The sequence below is a fragment of the Rhinoderma darwinii genome, unplaced genomic scaffold (assembly GCF_050947455.1).
Source record: "Rhinoderma darwinii isolate aRhiDar2 unplaced genomic scaffold, aRhiDar2.hap1 Scaffold_648, whole genome shotgun sequence".
In the NCBI taxonomy this organism is placed as follows: Eukaryota; Metazoa; Chordata; class Amphibia; order Anura; family Rhinodermatidae; genus Rhinoderma; species Rhinoderma darwinii.
Window position 1 is genome coordinate 149,561 of NW_027464204.1, and position 23,311 is coordinate 172,871.

Consider the following 23,311-nt stretch of genomic DNA (forward strand, 5'->3'; position numbering starts at 1 on the left):
CAGTATGCCCATGCTGCCTGTCCCCTCCACTATCACTATGCCCATGCTGCCTGCCCCCCTCCACTATCACTATGCCAATGCTGCCTGCCCCTCCACTATCGCTATGCCCATGCTGCCTGCCCCATCCACTATGCCCATGCTGCCAGCCTCATCCACTATCACTATGCCCATGCTGTCTGTCCCCTCTACTATCACTATGCCCATGCTGCCTGTCCCCTCCACTATCACTATGCCAATGCTGCCTGCCCCCTCCACTATCACTATGCCCATGCTGCCTGCCTCCTCCACTATCACTATGCCCATGCTGCCTGCCTCCTCCACTAACACTATGCCCATGCTGCCAGCCTCATCCACTCTCACTATGCCCATGCTTCCAGCCTCATCCACTATCACTATGCCCATGCTGCCAGCCTCATCCACTATCACTATGCCCATGCTGCCTGTCCCCTCCACTATCACTATGCCCATGCTTCCAGCCTCATCCACTATCACTATGCCCATGCTGCCAGCCTCATCCACTATCACTATGCCCATGCTGCCAGCCTCATCCACTATCACTATGCCCATGCTGCCTGCCCCCTCCACTATCAGTATGCCCATGCTGCCTGTCCCCTCCACTATCACTATGCCCATGCTGCCTGCCCCCTCCACTATCACTATGCCAATGCTGCCTGCCCCTCCACTATCGCTATGCCCATGCTGCCTGCCCCATCCACTATGCCCATGCTGCCAGCCTCATCCACTATCACTATGCCCATGCTGCCTGCCCCATCCACTATGCCCATGCTGCCAGCCTCATCCACTATCACTATGCCCATGCTGCCTGCCCCATCCACTATGCCCATGCTGCCAGCCTCCTCCACTATCACTATGCCCATGCTGCCTGCCCCATCCACTTTTAATAAGCCCATGCTGCCTGCCCCATCCACTATGCCCATGCTGCCAGCCTCATCCACTATCACTATGCCCATGCTGCCTGCCCCCTCCACTATCAGTATGCCCATGCTGCCTGTCCCCTCCACTATCACTATGCCCATGCTGCCTGCCCCCCTCCACTATCACTATGCCAATGCTGCCTGCCCCTCCACTATCGCTATGCCCATGCTGCCTGCCCCATCCACTATGCCCATGCTGCCAGCCTCATCCACTATCACTATGCCCATGCTGTCTGTCCCCTCTACTATCACTATGCCCATGCTGCCTGTCCCCTCCACTATCACTATGCCAATGCTGCCTGCCCCCTCCACTATCACTATGCCCATGCTGCCTGCCTCCTCCACTATCACTATGCCCATGCTGCCTGCCTCCTCCACTAACACTATGCCCATGCTGCCAGCCTCATCCACTCTCACTATGCCCATGCTTCCAGCCTCATCCACTATCACTATGCCCATGCTGCCTGTCCCCTCCACTATCACTATGCCCATGCTTCCAGCCTCATCCACTATCACTATGCCCATGCTGCCAGCCTCATCCACTATCACTATGCCCATGCTGCCAGCCTCATCCACTATCACTATGCCCATGCTGCCTGCCCCCTCCACTATCAGTATGCCCATGCTGCCTGTCCCCTCCACTATCACTATGCCCATGCTGCCTGCCCCCTCCACTATCACTATGCCAATGCTGCCTGCCCCTCCACTATCGCTATGCCCATGCTGCCTGCCCCATCCACTATGCCCATGCTGCCAGCCTCATCCACTATCACTATGCCCATGCTGCCTGCCCCATCCACTATGCCCATGCTGCCAGCCTCATCCACTATTACTATGCCCATGCTGCCTGTCCCCTCTACTATCACTATGCCCATGCTGCCTGTCCCCTCCACTATCACTATGCCAATGCTGCCTGCCCCCTCCACTATCACTATGCCCATGCTGCCTGCCTCCTCCACTATCACTATGCCCATGCTGCATGCCTCCTCCACTATCACTATGCCCATGCTGCCTGCCTCCTCCACTAACACTATGCCCATGCTGCCAGCCTCATCCACTATCACTATGCCCATGCTTCCAGCCTCATCCACTATCACTATGCCCATGCTGCCAGCCTCATCCACTATCACTATGCCCATGCTGCCTGCCTCCTCCACTATCACTATGCCCATGCTGCCTGTCCCCTCCACTATCACTATGCCCACGCTGCCTGCCCCCTCCACTATCACTATGCCCATGCTGCCTGTCCCCTCCACTATCACTATGCCCATGCTGCCTGCCTCCTCCACGATCACTATGCCCATGCTGCCTGCCCCCTCCACTATCACTAGGCCCATGCTGCCTGCCCCCTCCACTATCACTATGCCCACGCTGCCTGCCCCCTCCACTATCATTATGCCCATGCTGCCTGCCCCCTCCACTATCACTATGCCCATGCTGCCTGTCCCCTCCACTATCACTATGCCCATGCTGCCTGCCTCCTCCACGATCACTATGCCCATGCTGCCTGCCCCCTCCACTATCACTAGGCCCATGCTGCCTGCCCCCTCCACTATCACTATGCCCACGCTGCCTGCCCCCTCCACTATCATTATGCCCATGCTGCCTGCCCCCTCCACTATCACTATGACCATGCTGCCAGCCTCCTCCACTATCACTATGCCCATGCTGCCTGCCTCCTCCACTATCACTATGCCCATGCTGCCAGTCTCCTCCACTATCACTTTGCACTGATCTCTGTTACAATTTTCTTGCTGACAAAGGTTCAAACGCTGCAGAAAAACACGACAAATGTAATTTGAACACATGTCGTCTTATGATGGTTAGAAAACATCTGACGCCTTCCTGCAAAACACAAACTGCTAAATTACTGGTTACTTTATTGCAGTACTTTCTGATCTCCACAGGGGGGCACCCTTCACAATGAACTGGGAACAATGGCAGCAACATGAGCTGTTATTAGACTTCGCAATGTAAATTAGTGACAAGGGACATGAATTCAGCTTCTATGTGTGAGTGACGTCTCCAATCCACTGCCTATTATATATAAACCAGGCGTATACTGCCCTAATACACACGTGACGTATATGGCACATCGCCAAGCTACCACCCTCCCAACGCTGGGGTACTGCCGCATATATTTAAACATTTCGGAAGCGCTGACCTTATTACAGAAGACGACGAGACCTCCAAACACATATTTTTTCCAGCTGATTACATGTTCTGCAATGCCTGGAAACAACCACTAGGGGCAGTCACTACTGTGAACTCAGTGGTGGTCACCCAGCTTTCCACATACCCGGAGCCTCTAATAAACCTGCATTACTAATGTGTCAGTCTTCACTGTAATTCTGGCATTCTATTTATGAACCAGTGCTAAAGGTCCCACTGAGAGCGGGGTAACACGGTGCAAGGCATTGTGGGGCCTTGTAGTGATTTGCAATGCTAAACACCTTACAGATAAAGATGGCAGCGCCCAGCTCGATCTACCCCACTCACAGTCTAGACTGTACATGCTTTACTGTTTAATGGTACGGAAGAGAGGAGTGGCTGCCAGACATCCCAGATAACGCTTATCTCCGGGGAAAGCATGAGGTTGGGCAGGTAAATGCCGTTAATGTGCTTTTGTGGGGTGCGGATGTTATCACAAGACCTTGCTGGAAATTTACACGCTATGGGCTATGGCACTTGCTGGGCAGCGTTTGGCATTCGGGCACACATAGTTTTCAATGAGGCGCTGTTACCAATCATGCAAATGCCACCTACAAACAGAACACGCCTGAGGAGGAAAGATGTAATTATCCGCAGCAACCGTGAACCCGCCAGGTACGCAGATTCTGATTCCATACAACGGAGGAGATTGATCAGAGGAGAAAAGCGGCGGAGCTGCCCATAGCAGCCAATCAGATGCCAGTTCTCATTTACCAGGCTTATTTATTATATGCCCCCCCCCTTATTGCTGATAGTGGGGTAGAAAACAGCTGCCCCCTCATACAGACGGGCGTGATGCTTGGTGCTGCTAAAAGGGTTCGGGGTGAGGACCATCACATGAGGTGGGCTATTTATCAGCATTTCAATAGTTAAAGGGGTTGTAGAGGATTAGAAAAAAGTTGCGGCTTTCTTACAAAAAGAGCGCCAAACCCTTCCACAGGTTGCGTTTGGTATTGCAGCTTCAGCTCCATTCCTTTTAATGGGGCTGAGCTGCAATACCAGACACGACCCATGGACAGGTGAGGCGCTGTTTTTTTAAATAAAGCAGCCATGTATTTCTGACAAACTCCATTAACCCTTAATAAAACATCTTACAAAGTGGCGTGTGGTGGCAGACACCACGTCACGAGACTTCTGGACCATCAGGGTCCGGACTATAGAAATTTGACTGTAACCACCATACAGACTAAGCAATATAAATGGGGATACAAGCTGTAGGGCGCCTTGCTCACCGGACGACCTTCACACCGTTCCTCATGACCTCCAAGTCCACAGAGAAGGTCCCATTAGAATGGGCCACCAGGTTCAGATCAGAGAACTCGGCCTGCGGATAGAATATAATGGGACAATATACTGAAAGTTATACATGGATGATGAGCGCTGATGTGTTACTGGAGGACTCCGGCCAGGGGGCACCGTCCACACCAGATTTATGGAAAACTATGGGCCAATAGGAGGTCGTCCCGCAGGAGCTGGTAATGGCTGACAGCGAGGATGAATTACTTTGGTAGATAGTGGAGCCTCCTAGTGAAATGTCGATCTTCAGACTCCATAATGGATAATGTACTGACTGTGGTGGGCTGCACTTGGATTTGTTCAGGCCGTTGCCTAGCAACATGCCATGCATTAGGCAGGTGACTACTGTGGATCTCCAGTGTACTGTGGAGGCCAAAGTAGTCACCCGCCTAATGCAGAAACGCACTATTTCCACCCTAAAGGATCTTTTTCCAGGCAGACGGTCACCAGCAGTGGGGTGCTACATGTAATGCACAGGGTCCTAATATGGGGCAGAAATGTTTTGGATTTTCTTCACTTACTTGTTCAACCTTGATGTCAAACTCTCCGCTGATTTTCTTCCCTTTAAAGATTTTCACCCTGCAATGTGAATAAGAAACGGATTTAGAAATGACAGTTAATAAGAGTTTTGACAATGATCATAGTGCATGTCTCATGCTCCAGTCACATCTAGAGCAGCATTCAAAATTCTTTTGGTTTTCTGATAGAATCTCACAGTTGTGCCCTGCAGGTCCAGTGTCTGTACTCAGCTGCTTTGAGGTGAAGCGTTGTAGTGTAGTGATAGAGGCGGAGCAACCAGCAAGATTTTCAATGCAGCTCTGGATGTGACTGGAGTACAAAATGATGTCATTTCTAGATCAATGGAAGAAAAGTAAAGGATTTGCAAAGTTAAGCAACAAGAGCTACCAAGAAGAGATAGAGATATAATGCATATGAAATAAGCCATCTATATCGCACCTTCCCGGGAGTGAGATTCTTGGGAGGAGCGCTTTCGCGTCTAGGGACGGGCGAAGATTTCTAGGTTACCTGAGGTTAACAGTGTAATAAGTGTTCAATTTTCCCTGCGGCGCCACCACAGGAAAAATGAAGCATTACACAGTGTCCATTCATATTAACGTGTGGTCTGTGTAATACAGGACAGGACGGGTCCTCCAGAGAGAAAGACGCTCTTTATAACCGCGGCCAAGAGATGAGGATCCTGAATACGGGACCCCGCTCTGTTAACCCAGAATTGGCTTATAGGCTGCATGACAATGTTTTTTTCTAAACTGGACGACCCCTTTAACTACACAGTGCCGGGGTAGTTAAAAAATTTGGCGCATCTTCAGCCTAGCACCCCCAGCTTTAGGTGATCAATCTTTAAGCCATTATTAGTAAATCTGCCCCTTTGTTTTTCAATTTTTCATCATTCAAGATCTCTGCTTTCTGTCAGTGACTGGAAACACTTACATCCAGAGGAATGGAAAAAAAAATGCACATACCTAATATTCTCACAGCTGAGGGTTTGCTACGAGTGTATCCAGTCTAAACAATGCCCTGTGAGCTAAACAGCCAGGACTCCAGACTGATACATTGTAACAAACTATCAAGACAGGAGAGAGATTTGTGCAGCAAATGTCTAGACTGGATACAATTTTAGCAAACACTCAGCTGGGAGAAGTATCAGGTCTGTCCTTTAGATGTAAACAATGTTTCCATTCACTGACAGAAAGCAAAGATCTTGAAAACGATGAGGAAGTGAAACACAGCTTCATTTACATAAAACCAGAAAACCGTTGCCCCTCTTGTTCTGCCGGTCACAGTAATTGTGGCCTTATATTCATGAACCAGTAAGATCAGGATGAACAGGGCGATCGTTTCCACATAGTTGGGGGGGGGGTGCTTTAGTCCCGCCCCCCACATGCATAGAGGGGGAACCAGCACCAGGCACAGTTGATGACCTTTATCTTTGGGGGAGGGGGACAATAGGCTTTGGAAACTTTCGCCAATTCCGTTCGCAGCCGGTGAATGTGGGACGTCCACGGTGAAAGGAGAAAATCCACCATCACGCAAAGAAATTGTTTTTTAAACTGTAAGAAAACTGAAGCTGTGGGATCCTGGAAGAGATAATAGCGAAGTAATTAAACGGATTTCAGCGTGTCGGCCTGCGAGATGAAATAATGCCGGTGGTTATATCGAAAAATGATGTCACTGGAGGGAGCGATTCAAGGGATTAAAAAGCAATTCCATCCTAATAAAGAAAATCTTCAACCTGCGGGGTCTACACGACATGCCCCAGACCCTGCCGGAGCCTTCCCTACCGAACAAGTCCCCCGGGTAATGGTCTGTGGCAGGGGGAGGGGCCAAACAAGGTGACAACTACTCTGAGAACCACCGTTGTCACTTCCCGTACATCTCCATGGGGGGGTAGGAAAGAAGTCAACTGGGCCAGGCGAAGACACATCAAGGGTAGAAGTATGAATATGGCCACAAAGCATCATGGACCTATGTGGATGGAGGTCACATCAAGGTCCGATCTCGGCCTCCTTTTTGGGACCTCCTGAGCACAAGCCTTTGTTTAGTGAAGGTTCCTACTTCACTTTCAAACTGCTCCAAAAAATCTTTGAGGAACATCCTGATCTTTGAGGATCTCACGGAAACCAAAGGTTGTAGAACCGGCTCCAGTATGACCATCTCAGGTAACCAACCATCTCCTCAATCTGACCATGTATAAATATGTCCATGTCGAAATCTTAAATAACGAGCGTCAAACTAGAGGAACCATCAGGGTGGGATTCTGTCAACAAGCTTACTTCCATTCAATCGATGGCTGAGGACATTGACCTCCACCCTTCAGAGGACCTTCGACATAACTGTTGACTTGGCCTCTACCACGATGGAGAGACCAGTCCTGATTACCTCCATGGGTCTTCCACCGTTATGATATACGCGGAGTGCTGAAGTCTGGGGACGGTTCCTGACCAGTGGTTAGTGAAGGACCAGCAGGCCCAAGAACCATAACAATTCAACTCGGTGTTTTTCTGTACACGTCTCTTATCAACCCTTTGTTGGCCAGTCAAAACCATTCCTCTTTATCCGACGTCTGTAGCCGGTTTATATTTGGTAGTCCAAGACTATATGAAGACCGATTCCTCTACACACATCATCGTGGCCAAAAACTATATGGCCCCTTTAATTTAATAATGCAGGAATCTTTACCAGAGGACCTGTTGGATTAATGGTGTCACGATGACGTTCTACCCCCATAACCATGTCCGTCGGCTCCTGCTTAGGGGCTTGTGACCGGTTTACGGCTGCTACAGAAACAGGCAGATGTTACTGCGGCAGCCAATTCTTCCAGTGTTTGCCCACGTCAAGAAGAAGCAGAGAGCATGAGTAGATGACGCGGGCGCTCGCCACACACCCTACCCTCAGCTTGCAGACACTTCAGTACGTATAGCCGGCACCACAAGAGATCAGTGGAGAATTTCCAGCTACCTGATTCAGGCGGACGTCTCCGCTATCAGTACTGTAAGACTTCAGAGGCAATTAGGTTACACGACCGGGCGGGTTGGAGTGGCATAGCCCTGGCCTTAAAGAGCCCTCCCACCCAAATTATTCATGGATGCGATCAATCCCCTGTAAATGGATTTTCGCGGTATCAGATTTCAGAACCATAATGCTTTGAAGTGGATGGAACATATTAACGTATCCAGATCAGACGGTAACTCATCGTAGTGGCTTTCTGCGTGTAGATTGCTATAGGTAACTTGGAAGAGGGTCCCAAATTCAAGTTGGCCATGGGAGGTGTAACCCTTTAAAAGGGCTTCAGAAAGTCCCCACTTCACGCCTAGTCCCCAGGTAAACGATAGATGGGCAACACTCCCACCCAAAGCCATAGACCATGCATCTGCTGCCATAGCCCTGCCATTGAGAAGACCCCCTAACGAAACCCCTAAAAGGCCGTCTCGCCCACTTAATGCTCCTCATTCAGACTCATCTCCTGTTGTTGCTCTCAAAGGGGTGACAGCAACTTGCCCTAAGACTTCCATTTCTATAGCCTCGCTCTCCTATGGGGGGTCCAAGGATTTTTTCGCTATGGTACCCCCTGTCCTTCACAACCCTTGGAGATCTTGGCTTCACCTACGTAAAGAATATAAGGAGGTCAAGAGACGGTGGTGAAGTATGGAGTCACTCGTCTATGACTGGCCCCCTACATCTTGTACACGACAAACAATGCCTGACTGCAGAAATGTGACGACTGGCTGCCGAGCTCCTTCCCCGCGGCGTCTCCATCCCTCCGCAGCCTCTAAGCCTATTTATTCCTGTGTCTTATCATCCCTCTGCTCCTTGCACAATGTGAATCGCTGCCCATTATTCCGGAGCTGATGGCACCGCTGTCTTTTATCTGTGCGGCGCATATTTCTGGAATGAGGGGGCGAGACTGTGAAATTACTTCGCACTTTTCACTTAAAAACGAGCCGGATACAGAGGGATTGATGCTGCAGGATAAGAAAAACCAGTGACGGGTGATGGGTGGTAGGAAGGGGGGGGGGGTGGCAGCATGATGCCTTGTACTGGCGACTGAATGCAGTTCATATGATGTGTCACTTCACAGGCTACAGACCACCATAAAACAGCCAGCATGTTATGGAATGGCTATGTAAGCGAGATCGTAATATACCAGCAGAGATAGACTGAGTAGCTGCACTATTGTGGGGGACCCTGGCTCTCTCTTAGCCCCCCCCCCACAGATAAGCAATGGACCCTTAAGTGTAGGTGGCTACTTTCCACACTTTAAAGGGGTCCTCCACTGGACTTTCTAATATAATCCTCATCCCGACTGTAGAGCTTGCGGAGGATGAGACGCCCCTGATCGGGCGCAGAATCTGGATTCAAGGCTATGACATGTATGGCACGGAACCCCTGTTGATGACATCACTGGTTGGGGCCATGACATCACTGGTTGGGGCCATGACATCAGTGGTCACCGGCTCTGGGCTATATGCCGGTCTCAGCTGGCAGCCGCTGTACTATTATTACACAGGCAGCGCGGAGATCTCCGGGTAATCTGTAGATGCCTCATCCTGCAGATCTCTGCTCAGTCCCCCAGAGCGGTGAGATAGAAACGGCCTCACGCCTGCAGTCCCCCTCCCCCAGCTCAGTAATAGGGTGCAATTACCAGAGGAAGAAACGGATGGGGCGGTTTATTCCTGCAGTGGATATGCTCTGCACGCAGGATCTGCTGAACATGACGGCGTATCATCCAGGTGTCACTTTCATACACGATCAGCGACGTAACTGTTTCCATAGCTGAAGCAGCTGCTCGTCTCACCTCAGCAATGATACTCTGGGGTCCTGCTGTACCCGCTGATTATCCTGCCAATGCTGACTGATGGGCACAGGGAGCCGCGGGCCTCAGATTCATAGCTCGACTTCTATAGTGGTCATTTAGGTTATAATCTGCAATGCTGCTGGCGGGGGAGGGGAGGACGGGATAGCAGCCGACCGGAAAAACAGCCGTATAAATAAATTAAAGCTTTACATAACTGGGATAGAAATAAAGCCATTAAATTGCTCTTTTCTCCCCCCCTCGCCATGTGATAAGGCTGCAGTAATAAACCCGGCTCATACTGACCTTCACCTACGGATCCGGTACCGCGCCGCAGAACGGCGGCTGTTCAGATAAACTATAGCGCTGACACACTAGACGCGAGGACGATGCGGGGGGCTCTTAATAATGACGTCACCATTACATCTACATGTGTGAGATGATGGAATGCCATATATAACAATACAGCCGGGGAGGGGGGTGGGTCACAATCCACTAGCAACCCCCCCACCCACCAAGGGATGACGTGGTCAGGAAGGGGGTCTAGGGAAAGTGACATCCTGGACCACCGAGAACCTAAACTCAAGGACACCGAAAAGCTGAAATGTCTATTGGGTGTTCGAGGTAAACGGACATCTTTCCACCATGCTTTACACTCCAGATCGGCAAGAATAGATTGTATGGTTTGGAAAACGCAGATAGTGGACTGCAGCTACAAAGAGCGTCTCTCTCTCTCTCTGGAGGACCCGGTACATTCATACATACGACAAGTATGCAATACTTAATTTCTCCTGTGGTGGCGCTGCAGGAGAATTAAACACACAGGCTGCCAGGTTCCCCCACATATTAGACCTGATCAGTAGTAACCCAGCAGCAAGACAATTTGGGGGTCTCGTCTAACAAAAAGCCAAACACTCCTTTACTGCCTAGTTTATAGCTTAGCTGTTGACTGCCCCTCAAAGGGCATGTCTGTAAACGTGGTGGTACCTTTGTGCTAATGCCCACTTACCCTGCAGTAATGGCACAGAAGGACAAGGTGCCCATTGAAATGAATGTCCCTGAAGTACATTGTATTCAATGAGAGGCCCAGAATCCACCCCAATATTAACGTAGGTGACCCCTTTAATAAGGATTATGTCTGGAGCGGGCTGCAATCCTGATACCAATACATTATATAATGTCCTGCGGACCACCCAAGAGAGGTATAAGGAGTCACCGCCCGGACATCAGACCATGAAGCGTCCCTGTGAAGTCACCGGGTTAAATAATATTGACAGGTTGATTTCTTGTGAATATTGATCTAGGCCCAAAAACAATGGCCGCCCCCGGGCAGTATTATAGTAGTTATATTCTTGTATATAGGGTCAGTATTATAGTAGTTATATTCTTGTATATAGGGGGCAGTATTATAGTAGTTATATTCTTGTATATAGGGGCAGTATTATAGTAGTTATATTCTTGTATATAGAGGCAGTATTATAGTAGTTATATTCCTGTATATAGGAGTAGTATTATAGTAGTTATATTCTTGTATATAGGAGCAGTATTATAGTAGTTATATTCTTGTATATAGGAACAGTATTATAGTAGTTATATTCTTGTATATAGGAACAGTATTATAGTAGTTATATTCTTGTATATAGGGAGCAGTATTATAGTAGTTATATTCTTGTATATAGGAACAGTATTATAGTAGTTATATTCTTGTATATAGGGAGCAGTATTATAGTAGTTATATTCTTGTATATAGGAGCAGTATTATAGTAGTTATATTCTTGTATATAGGGGCAGTATTATAGTAGTTATATTCTTGTATATAGAGGGCAGTATTATAGTAGTTATATTCTTGTATATAGGGGACAGTATTATAGTAGTTATATTCTTGTATATAGGAGGCAGTATTATAGTAGTTATATTCCTGTATATAGGAGTAGTATTATAGTAGTTATATTCTTGTATATAGGGGGCAGTATTATAGTAGTTATATTCTTGTATATAGGGGACAGTATTATAGTAGTTATATTGTATATAGGAGGCAGTATTATAGTAGTTATATTCTTGTATATAGGGGGCAGTATTATAGTAGTTATATTCTTGTATATAGGGGCAGTATTATAGTAGTTATATTCTTGTATATAGGGGCAGTATTATAGTAGTTATATTCTTGTATATAGAGGCAGTATTATAGTAGTTATATTCCTGTATATAGGAGTAGTATTATAGTAGTTATATTCTTGTATATAGGAGCAGTATTATAGTAGTTATATTCTTGTATATAGGAACAGTATTATAGTAGTTATATTCTTGTATATAGGAACAGTATTATAGTAGTTATATTCTTGTATATAGGGAGCAGTATTATAGTAGTTATATTCTTGTATATAGGAACAGTATTATAGTAGTTATATTCTTGTATATAGGGAGCAGTATTATAGTAGTTATATTCTTGTATATAGGAGCAGTATTATAGTAGTTATATTCTTGTATATAGGGGCAGTATTATAGTAGTTATATTCTTGTATATAGAGGGCAGTATTATAGTAGTTATATTCTTGTATATAGGGGACAGTATTATAGTAGTTATATTCTTGTATATAGGAGGCAGTATTATAGTAGTTATATTCCTGTATATAGGAGTAGTATTATAGTAGTTATATTCTTGTATATAGGGGGCAGTATTATAGTAGTTATATTCCTGTATATAGGAGTAGTATTATAGTAGTTATATTCTTGTATATAGGGGGCAGTATTATAGTAGTTATATTCTTGTATATAATGGCAGTATTATAGTAGTTATATTCTTGTATATAGGGGCAGTATTATAGTAGTTATATTCTTGTATATAGGGGCAGTATTATAGTAGTTATATTCTTGTATATAGGGGGCAGTATTATAGTAGTTATATTCTTGTATATAGGGGGCAGTATTATAGTAGTTATATTCTTGTATATAGTGGCAGTATTATAGTAGTTATATTCTTGTATATAGGGGCAGTATTATAGTAGTTATATTCTTGTATATAGGGGCAGTATTATAGTAGTTATATTCTTGTATATATGGGCAGTATTATAGTAGTTATATTCTTGTATATAGGGGCAGTATTATAATAGTTATATTCTTGTATATAGGGGCAGTATTATAATAGTTATATTCTTGTATATAGGAGCAGTATTATAGTAGTTATATTCTTGTATAGAGGGGCAGTATTATAGTTGTTATATTCTTGTATATAGGCGGCAGTATTAGAGTAGTTATATTCTTGTATATAGGGGGCAGTATTATAGTAGTTATATTCTTGTATATAGGGGCAGTATTATAGTAGTTATATTCTTGTATATAGGGAGCAGTATTATAGTAGTTATATTCTTGTATATAGGGGCAGTATTATAGTAGTTATATTCTTGTATATAGGGGCAGTATTATAGTAGTTATATTCTTGTATATAGGGCAGTATTATAGTAGTTATATTCTTGTATATAGGGGGCAGTATTATAGTAGTTATATTCTTGTATATAGGGGCAGTATTATAGTATTTATATTCTTGTATATAGGAGCAGTATTATAGTAGTTACATTCTTGTATATAGGAGGCAGTATTATAGTAGTTATATTCCTGTATATAGGAGTAGTATTATAGTAGTTATATTCTTGTACATAGGGGCAGTATTATAGTAGTTATATTCTTGTATATAGGGGCAGTATTATAGTAGTTATATTCTTGTATATAGGGGCAGTATTATAGTAGTTATATTCTTGTATATAGGGGCAGTATTATAGTAGTTATATTCTTGTATATAGGGGCAGTATTATAGTAGTTATATTCTTGTATATAGGCGGCAGTATTAGAGTAGTTATATTCTTGAATATAGGGGGCAGTATTATAGTAGTTATATTCTTGTATATAGGGCAGTATTATAGTAGTTATATTCTTGTATATAGGGGGCAGTATTATAGTAGTTATATTCTTGTATATAGGGGCATTATAGTATTTATATTCTTGTATATAGGAGCAGTATTATAGTAGTTACATTCTTGTATATAGGAGGCAGTATTATAGTAGTTATATTCCTGTATATAGGAGTAGTATTATAGTAGTTATATTCTTGTATATAGGGGCAGTATTATAGTAGTTATATTCTTGTATATAGGGGCAGTATTATAGTAGTTATATTCTTGTATATAGGGGCAGTATTATAGTAGTTATATTCTTGTATATAGGGGCAGTATTATAATAGTTATATTCTTGTATATAGGGGCAGTATTATAGTAGTTATATTCTTGTATATAGGGGCAGTATTATAGTAGTTATATTCTTGTATATAGGGGGCAGTATTATAGTAGTTATATTCTTGTATATAGGGGGCAGTATTATAGTAGTTATATTCTTGTATATAGTGGCAGTATTATAGTAGTTATATTCTTGTATATAGGGGCAGTATTATAGTAGTTATATTCTTGTATATAGGGGCAGTATTATAGTAGTTATATTCTTGTATATATGGGCAGTATTATAGTAGTTATATTCTTGTATATAGGGGCAGTATTATAATAGTTATATTCTTGTATATAGGGGCAGTATTATAATAGTTATATTCTTGTATATAGGAGCAGTATTATAGTAGTTATATTCTTGTATAGAGGGGCAGTATTATAGTTGTTATATTCTTGTATATAGGCGGCAGTATTAGAGTAGTTATATTCTTGTATATAGGGGGCAGTATTATAGTAGTTATATTCTTGTATATAGGGGCAGTATTATAGTAGTTATATTCTTGTATATAGGGAGCAGTATTATAGTAGTTATATTCTTGTATATAGGGGCAGTATTATAGTAGTTATATTCTTGTATATAGGGGCAGTATTATAGTAGTTATATTCTTGTATATAGGGCAGTATTATAGTAGTTATATTCTTGTATATAGGGGGCAGTATTATAGTAGTTATATTCTTGTATATAGGGGCAGTATTATAGTATTTATATTCTTGTATATAGGAGCAGTATTATAGTAGTTACATTCTTGTATATAGGAGGCAGTATTATAGTAGTTATATTCCTGTATATAGGAGTAGTATTATAGTAGTTATATTCTTGTACATAGGGGCAGTATTATAGTAGTTATATTCTTGTATATAGGGGCAGTATTATAGTAGTTATATTCTTGTATATAGGGGCAGTATTATAGTAGTTATATTCTTGTATATAGGGGCAGTATTATAGTAGTTATATTCTTGTATATAGGGGCAGTATTATAGTAGTTATATTCTTGTATATAGGCGGCAGTATTAGAGTAGTTATATTCTTGTATATAGGGGCAGTATTATAGTAGTTATATTCTTGAATATAGGAGGCAGTATTATAGTAGTTATATTCTTGTATATAGGGCAGTATTATAGTAGTTATATTCTTGTATATAGGGGGCAGTATTATAGTAGTTATATTCTTGTATATAGGGGCATTATAGTATTTATATTCTTGTATATAGGAGCAGTATTATAGTAGTTACATTCTTGTATATAGGAGGCAGTATTATAGTAGTTATATTCCTGTATATAGGAGTAGTATTATAGTAGTTATATTCTTGTATATAGGGGCAGTATTATAGTAGTTATATTCTTGTATATAGGGGCAGTATTATAGTAGTTATATTCTTGTATATAGGGGCAGTATTATAGTAGTTATATTCTTGTATATAGGGGCAGTATTATAATAGTTATATTCTTGTATATAGGGGCAGTATTATAGTAGTTATATTCTTGTATATAGGGAGCAGTATTATAGTAGTTATATTCTTGTATATAGGGGCAGTATTATAGTAGTTATATTCTTGTATATAGGAGCAGTATGATAGTAGTTATATTCTTGTATATAGGGGCAGTATTATAGTAGTTATATTCTTGTATATAGGAGCAGTATTATAGTAGTTATATTCTTGTATATAGGAGTAGTATTATAGTAGTTATATTCTTGTATATAGGAGCAGTATTATAGTAGTTATATTCTTGTATATAGGAGGCAGTATTATAGTAGATATATTCTTGTATATAGGAGCAGTATTATAGTAGTTATATTCGTGTATATAGGAGCAGTATTAAAGTAGTTATATTCTTGTATATAGGAGCAGTATTATAGTAATATTCTTGTATATAGGGGCAGTATTATAGTAGTTATATTCTTGTATATAAGGGGCAGTATTATAGTAGTTCTATTCTTGTATATAGGAGCAGTATTATAGTTATATTCTTGTATATAGGGGGCAGTATTATAGTAGTTATATTCTTGTATATAGGAGCAGTATTATAGTAGTTATATTCTTGTATATAGGGGGCAGTATTATAGTAGTTATATTCTTGTATATAGGGGCAGTATTATAGTAGTTATATTCTTGTATATAGGGGCAGTATTTTAGTAGTTATATTCTTGTATATAGGGAGCAGTATTATAGCAGTTATATTCTTGTATATAGGGGCAGTATTATAGCAGTTATATTCTTGTATATAGGAGCTGTATTATAGTAGTTATATTCTTGTATATAGGAGCAGTATTATAGTAGTTATATTCTTGTATATAGGAGCAGTATTATAGTAGTTATATTCTTGTATATAGGGGCAGTATTATAGTAGTTATATTCTTGTATATAGGAGCAGTATTATAGTAGTTATATTCTTGTATATAGGTGGCAGTATTATAGTAGTTATAATATTGTATATAGGGGGCATTATTATAGTAGTTATATTCTTGTATATAGGGGGCAGTATTATAGTAGTTATATTCTTGTATATAGGGGGCAGTATTATAGTAGTTATATTCTTGTATATAGGGGGCAGTATTATAGTAGTTATATTCTTGTATATAGAGGGCAGTATTATATTAGTTATATTCTTGTATATAGGAGCAGTATTATAGTAGTTATATTCTTGTATATAGGGGCAGTATTATAGTAGTTATATTCTTGTATATAGGGGGCAGTATTATAGTAGTTATATTCTTGTATATAGGGGCAGTATTATAGTAGTTCTATTCTTGTATATAGGGGCAGTATTATAGTAGTTATATTCTTGTATATAGGGGGCAGTATTATAGTAGTTACATTCTTGTATATAGGGGCAGTATTATAGTAGTTATATTCTTGTATATAGGGGGCAGTATTATAGTAGTTATATTCCTGTATATAGGGAGCAGTATTATAGTAGTTATATTCTTGTATATAGGGGCAGTATTATAGTAGTTATATTCTTGTATATAGGGAGCAGTATTATAGTAGTTATATTCTTGTATATAGGGGCAGTATTATAGTAGTTATATTCTTGTATGTAGGGGGCAGTATTATAGTGGTTATATTCTTGTATATAGGGAGCAGTATTATAGTAGTTATATTCTTGTATATAGGAGCAGTATTATAGTAGTTATATTCTTGTATATAGGGGGCAGTATTATAGTAGTTATATTCTTGTATATAGGGGGCAGTATTATAGTAGTTATATTCTTGTATATAGGGGGCAGTATTATAGTAGTTATATTCTTGTATATAGGAGCAGTATTATAGTAGTTATATTCTTGTATATAGGGGGCAGTATTATAGTAGTTATATTCTTGTATATAGGAGCAGTATTATAGTAGTTATATTCTTGTATATAGGGGGCAGTATTATAGTAGTACTTGTGTATAGGGGCAGTATTATAGTAGTTATATTCTTGTATATAGGGGGCAGTATTATAGTAGTTATATTCTTGTATATAGGGGGCAGTATTATAGTAGGTATATTCTTGTATATAGGGGGCAGTATTATAGTAGTTATATTCTTGTATATAGGGGGCAGTATTATAGTAGTTATATTCTTGTATATAGGGGCAGTATTATAGTAGTTATATTCTTGTATATAGGAGGCAGTATTATAGTAGTTATATTCTTGTATATAGGAGGCAGTATATATAGTTTTATATTCTTGTATATAGAGGCAGTATTATAGTAGTTATATTCTTGTATATAGGGGCAGTATTATAGTAGTTATATTCTTGTACATAGGGGGCAGTATTATAGTAGTTATATTCTTGTATATAGGGGGCAGTATTATAGTTTATATTCTTGTCCACAAGGCCTTTGCCACTTATATGTGAATATACATTATGATAAATTGTAACTGGATCTGCTTTCGAACATTTTTGACATCAATGACGTTTCCCATCATCCCCTAGGCTGAAATTCCCCAGTGAACTTCTGTGTCGGTCTTCATTGCCTCCTACAGTTTAGATCTAATAGGAACAATCAATATTCCAGCCTTCTTTGATATAAGTCATCTTCCCGCCACCATTTATCCCTGATCTTCCTCTGTGTCTCGGGTCATCCATCTATATTTTCTCTTCTTCTACCAACATCATCCTATCATTCGTCCATTGTGCAGAATGAATAACCTTTCCTGACCTTTGGTCCTCTCCTCCCCATCCTCCGGTTATAAACCATCTCTGGCATTGATGTCCTTTACCTTTCCAATAAAACCATCACCTCCTCACTGTTACTCTATGACCATTTAGCTGTCCATGGATCAAAATACCCAATTTTAGGTAGGAACAAGAGTCTTAGGGCCTCGTTCACATAGGCGTTGAGGTTCCGTTCATGGGTACCGCTAGACCTTTCTTCTGAGGAACCCATCAACGGAGAGGCAAACGCCAACCATAGCTTCCTTTTGCCTTACCATTGATTTCAATGGTAATGCAAACGGAAGGCTTACGTTTTTTTTGTCGAAAATAGCTCACTCGACTACACTATTGTTTTATGTAAAAAAACCTAAACCATTTGCAACGGAAGCATTACCATTGAAATCAATGGTAATGCAAATGGAAGCCATGGTTTCCGTTTGCCTTTCAGTTGATGGGTTCCTCCAACGAAAGGTCTAGCGGAACTCCTGAACGGAACTTCAACGCTGATGTGAACGAGGACTTAGTGATTGTCCGTTCAGAAAACCCATTGTCAGGGGGTCCGCTGTTCAGGATCCTCATCTATTGGCCCGAGTGGAGAGCGGCTACATAGAGCATCTCTCTCTCTTTGGAGGACCTGCATTACACAGACAACCATTGATATAAATGAGCACTGTGTAATGCTTAATTTCCCCTGTGGAGGCACTGCAGTGAAGCTGAACACTTATTGCCAGGTCTCCCTACAGATTACAGCTCCCATCAAGTTCATGTGGGGGAGGGCGAATGCCCAAGGAATGAACTTGATCACAGACTGGTTGGCATCACCGACAATCACGAAAACAGTTCCGGTCTATTCCAATCACTCAATGACTTCATATCCTACTCACTTCCTAAGTGGGTCTAGGGGGTACGCGTGACACCCCCATCCCCACAGTTATGATCCTGTTGAATAGACTTGTATTTCCATCTTTCACCTTTAAATGGCAGATGTTATGGGGGCACTGTTGTAGGCTACCTCTGTTATGGGGTGCAAGGCGGTCAATTCTTTTATTAGGGCGCGGTGGTTGGTTCTTTCCAAAATGTGAACAATTGACTGGTTATTTATTTACCTCTTTACCATCTCCGATAGTTGGAGATGATACCATCACACCTCAAAGGGGTTGCCCATCAATATGCCGTATGGGCAGACTCTACCCAGACACGTATTACATGGTCACCCATTCGTGCATAGGGTTTAGTAAATTCTGTACATTGGGTCAATTCAGGGCAACTGCTGGGCATCACCTATCACCTCCACTTCTACAGTATAAGGGCACTACATCGATGGCGCCAACCACATTCTCCAGGCCTAAAGTCCTTTCCAACCCTACCGATGTCTCCTGATCTGCGAGGGTTGTCTATTGTCTGCTGCCTCATCCAGAAATGTCCAGATAGATGCTGGATTATTAGATGTTCTGGATTATTGGGCGTCGGATGAGAGGAATTTCACTGCACTAATAATATCCAACTAAAACAGGGTCAAAAATTCTCCTACATCTTCACTACTCGTTCCAGTGCTTCCGTCCCTCAATGAGGTCACCAATGATGGTCCTGACCAACCGCTGTCTCTAGAGTGACAACCCGCTCCTATTTTCTACAACAACAAAAAACGCCAAACGGGCTGGTAGGCACTGGCGGGGGTCTCAGGGGTTGGACCCTCAACAATCAGACCAGTTTAAGTTTAAAGCTCGCCATACTCAAGATTATGATCGGACAAATCAATCATGTCGGATCGTTGGTACGAATGATCCCACCAGCGACACGCCAGACTAAACTAACTAGCAGATCAATTATGTCATTAAAACGCAACGCATCTAGTATCAGCCGACCAGGACCAGAAGTCGCCGTCGCCCACCGCAATCATTCACGTAAAATTTAAAAACTATGGTCTGCCAGAATGGGAAAAATTGGCCATTCCGGCCGCTTTCAGCGCTTTATAATGACCACACATGATGCCAGTCTCACCCATGAGAGAAGAGAAAGGATTGTTCATGCCCAATCCTCAATTCAGAGCCAAAGAAAACGGCGAATACAAGGCGTCTGATCAATTTTACAACTGATACCGCAGGACGGTCGGGACCAGGGCCCTGTAAGGGGAAGGAGGAGTTTAGGGAACAATCGGAAGGATGCCACGATCTGTAGGGTGCCCTTACCCATCATCACACAATCACACCCCATCCCAGCTCCCCATAATCCTATCCCCATAACAATCCTGCTCATAACCTGCCGGCCCCTCACCCGCAAATACTTAGTTTTCTACAAGTTGCCCCCTGAAGCAAACCTTTCCCAATATTACCCGTACCTTCACACTTCACCCTAACCCACTGTCCGTCGCTATCTAGACCCTGCCTGTCTCCACCTCACCCACTTATCCCCTGCCCGTCTCCACCTCACCCACTTATCCCCTGCCCTTCCTAATCTCATCTAACTTTAACTCTACATCCGCCACTATTTCCCAAGACTATCGACAATCACTTGCTCTTCCCTTACCAACAACCCGCTGCCCTTTCTTATCTAGTCCCTGACAGTCTCCACCATCTGTGTCCTGCCCTTCTCCAGTCACCCCTATACCCTGCCCTTCTCCAGTCACCCCTATACCCTGCCCTTCTCCAGTCACCCTACACCCTGCCCTTATCCAGTCACCCCTATACCCTGCCCTTCTCCAGTCACCCCTATACCCTGCCCTTCTCCAGTCACCCCCGCATCCTGCCCTTTTCCAGTCCACCCCCACACCCTGCCCTTCTCCAGTCCCCCCCCACACCCTGCCCTTCTCCAGTCCCCCCCCCACACCCTGCCCTTCTCCAGTCCCCCCCCCCACACCCTGCCCTTCTCCAGCCCCCTCCCCCCACACCCTGCCCTTCTCCAGCCCCCTCCCCCCACACCCTGCCCTTCTCCAGCCCCCTCCCCCCACACCCTGCCCTTCTCCAGCCCCTCCCCCCACACCCTGCCCTTCTCCAGCCCCCTCCCCCACACCCTGCCCTTCTCCAGCCCCCTCCCCCACACCCTGCCCTTCTCCAGCCCCCCCCAGCCCTTCTCCAGCCCCCCCCCACACCCTGCCCTTCTCCAGTCCCCCCCCCACATCCTGCTCTTCTCCAGTCACCCCCACACCCTGTCTTTCTCCAGTCCCCCCCACACCCTGCCCTTCTCCAGCCCCCTCCCCCCACACCCTGCCCTTCTCCAGCCCCCTCCCCCACACCCTGCCCTTCTCCAGCCCCCCCCAGCCCTTCTCCAGCCCCCCCCACACCCTGCCCTTCTCCAGTCCCCCCCCCCCCCACATCCTGCTCTTCTCCAGTCACCCCTACACCCTGTCTTTCTCCAGTCCCCCCCACACCCTGCCCTTATCCAGTCCCCCCCCCCCCACACCCTGTCCTTCTCCAGTCCCCCCCCACATCCTGCCCTTCTCCAGTCACCCCTACACCCTGCCCAATCTCACCCCATACAACATTCTCCTGTCCCTTGCCCTTCACCATGCCACTCTCATGCCCTTCCTTGACACCTGTCCTCCTGCCCCCCCCCCCATCCCCCGCTCCTCACCAGTCGGTGTGCGGCTCATCTACGACCAGCAGTAACTTGGCGCCTCTGGACGACGCCCCGGACACCCCCCCGGCCGCGGTGGACACCTGCTCGCTGAGGGCGGCCGTGGTCTGTTTCACCGCATTGGAGAGAGATGAGAAGAAGCCGCCGCCGCCGCCGCCACCACCACCACCACCGCCTCCCCCGGCGCTGGGCTCCGGAGACACGGCCGGTGGTACCGGAGAGACGGCGGGGGGTGGGGCGGGGGGGTCCGGCCGCTGCAGGTCGCTCATGTAGCCGTTGGGCAGGTTTGCCATGAAGTTACTGTCCGATAGGCGGCGCCTTAGGTAATTCATCATGTGTTGCGGCCGGAGCTCGTTCGTTTTTCGGTTGCTATTCGCTATAAATGACCGGTCTGTCACCGGTTACCGCTGAGGTGCTCGGCTGTGACCGGTAGGGACCCGGTGTCACGACTGCTGCGGTTCCAGTCAGCGATCCGTTCTGCTCCCGTTAAAGTCGGTGACCGATCTGGTAAACGATAAGGTCGCTCATAGAGTGTCGCTGGCAGACCCTTTAGACCGTTCCAGACAGCAAGGAACGGAGCCGTGAGACCGGGGAACTGCCAGAAGCTCCGGCCGCTCCGCTCACTGCTCTTCAATCTGTCTCCTCGGCGACCGAGCAAGATGAGCATCTTCATCCCTGCCCCCCGTCACTTGGTCTTTCCATCGGACTCCCCTGTGTGTGACTATGGAACAGTCCGTTACTGCAATGAAGTACACGGAGTTACAATGTACCAAGCCAAAAAAGGGGGCAGCGGGGCGGTGATGGTGAATCGCCTACATCCCTCCCCCTATGCTGCGGGGAAATGGTGCAGTCCGGTACCCAAAGGGAGAAGCAGAGCATCAGTGATGGAGAGACTGGAGCGTCTCATACAGCGGAGGCCGCGGAATACAGGGGGGGGGGGGGGAGAGACACGGGGGGGGGCAGTCAGAGACACGGGGGACAGTGACACGGGGGGGGACGAGACAGTGACACGGGGGGGGGGGGGGGGGGAACAGTGACACGGGGGGGACGACGACAGTGACACGGGGGGGGGGGACAGTGACACGGGGGGGGACGACGACAGTGACACGGGGGGGACGACGACAGTGACACGGGGGGGACGACGACAGTGACACGGGGGGGACGACGACAGTGACACGGGGGGGACGACGACAGTGACACGGGGGGGACGACGACAGTGACACGGGGGGGGACGACGACAGTGACACGGGGGGGGACGACGACAGTGACACGGGGGGGGACGACGACAGTGACACGGGGGGGACGACGACAGTGACACGGGGGGGACGACGACAGTGACACGGGGGGGACGACGACAGTGACACGGGGGGACGACGACAGTGACACGGGGGGGGACGACGACAGTGACACGGGGGGGGGACGACGACAGTGACACGGGGGGGGACGACGACAGTGACACGGGGGGGGACGACGACAGTGACACGGGGGGGGGACGACGACAGTGACACGGGGGGGGGGACGACAGTGACACGGGGGGGGACGACAGTGACACGGGGGGGGGACGACAGTGA

General features: G+C 45.1%; 1 protein-coding gene across 4 annotated transcripts in view; it reads right to left on the reverse strand.

Annotated features, from left to right (window-relative positions):
- SYN1 (synapsin I) overlaps positions 1 to 22,487 on the reverse strand; it is a 57,934-nt gene extending 35,447 nt beyond the window's left edge. For 3 of the 4 annotated variants that reach the window (XM_075849047.1, XM_075849050.1, XM_075849049.1), the window contains exons 1-3: positions 21,738 to 22,486; positions 4,964 to 5,021; positions 4,379 to 4,470 (exon numbers count right to left, since the gene is read on the reverse strand). In XM_075849047.1, coding sequence (XP_075705162.1) covers positions 4,379 to 4,470; positions 4,964 to 5,021; positions 21,738 to 22,075 — 488 coding nt within the window. In that variant the 5' untranslated portion in view covers positions 22,076 to 22,486. Of the gene's footprint in view, positions 1 to 4,378; positions 4,471 to 4,963; positions 5,022 to 21,737 lie in introns of all 4 variants that reach the window. The other variant, XM_075849048.1, reaches the window with a different exon arrangement.
- Between the last annotated feature and the right edge of the window lie 824 nt (positions 22,488 to 23,311).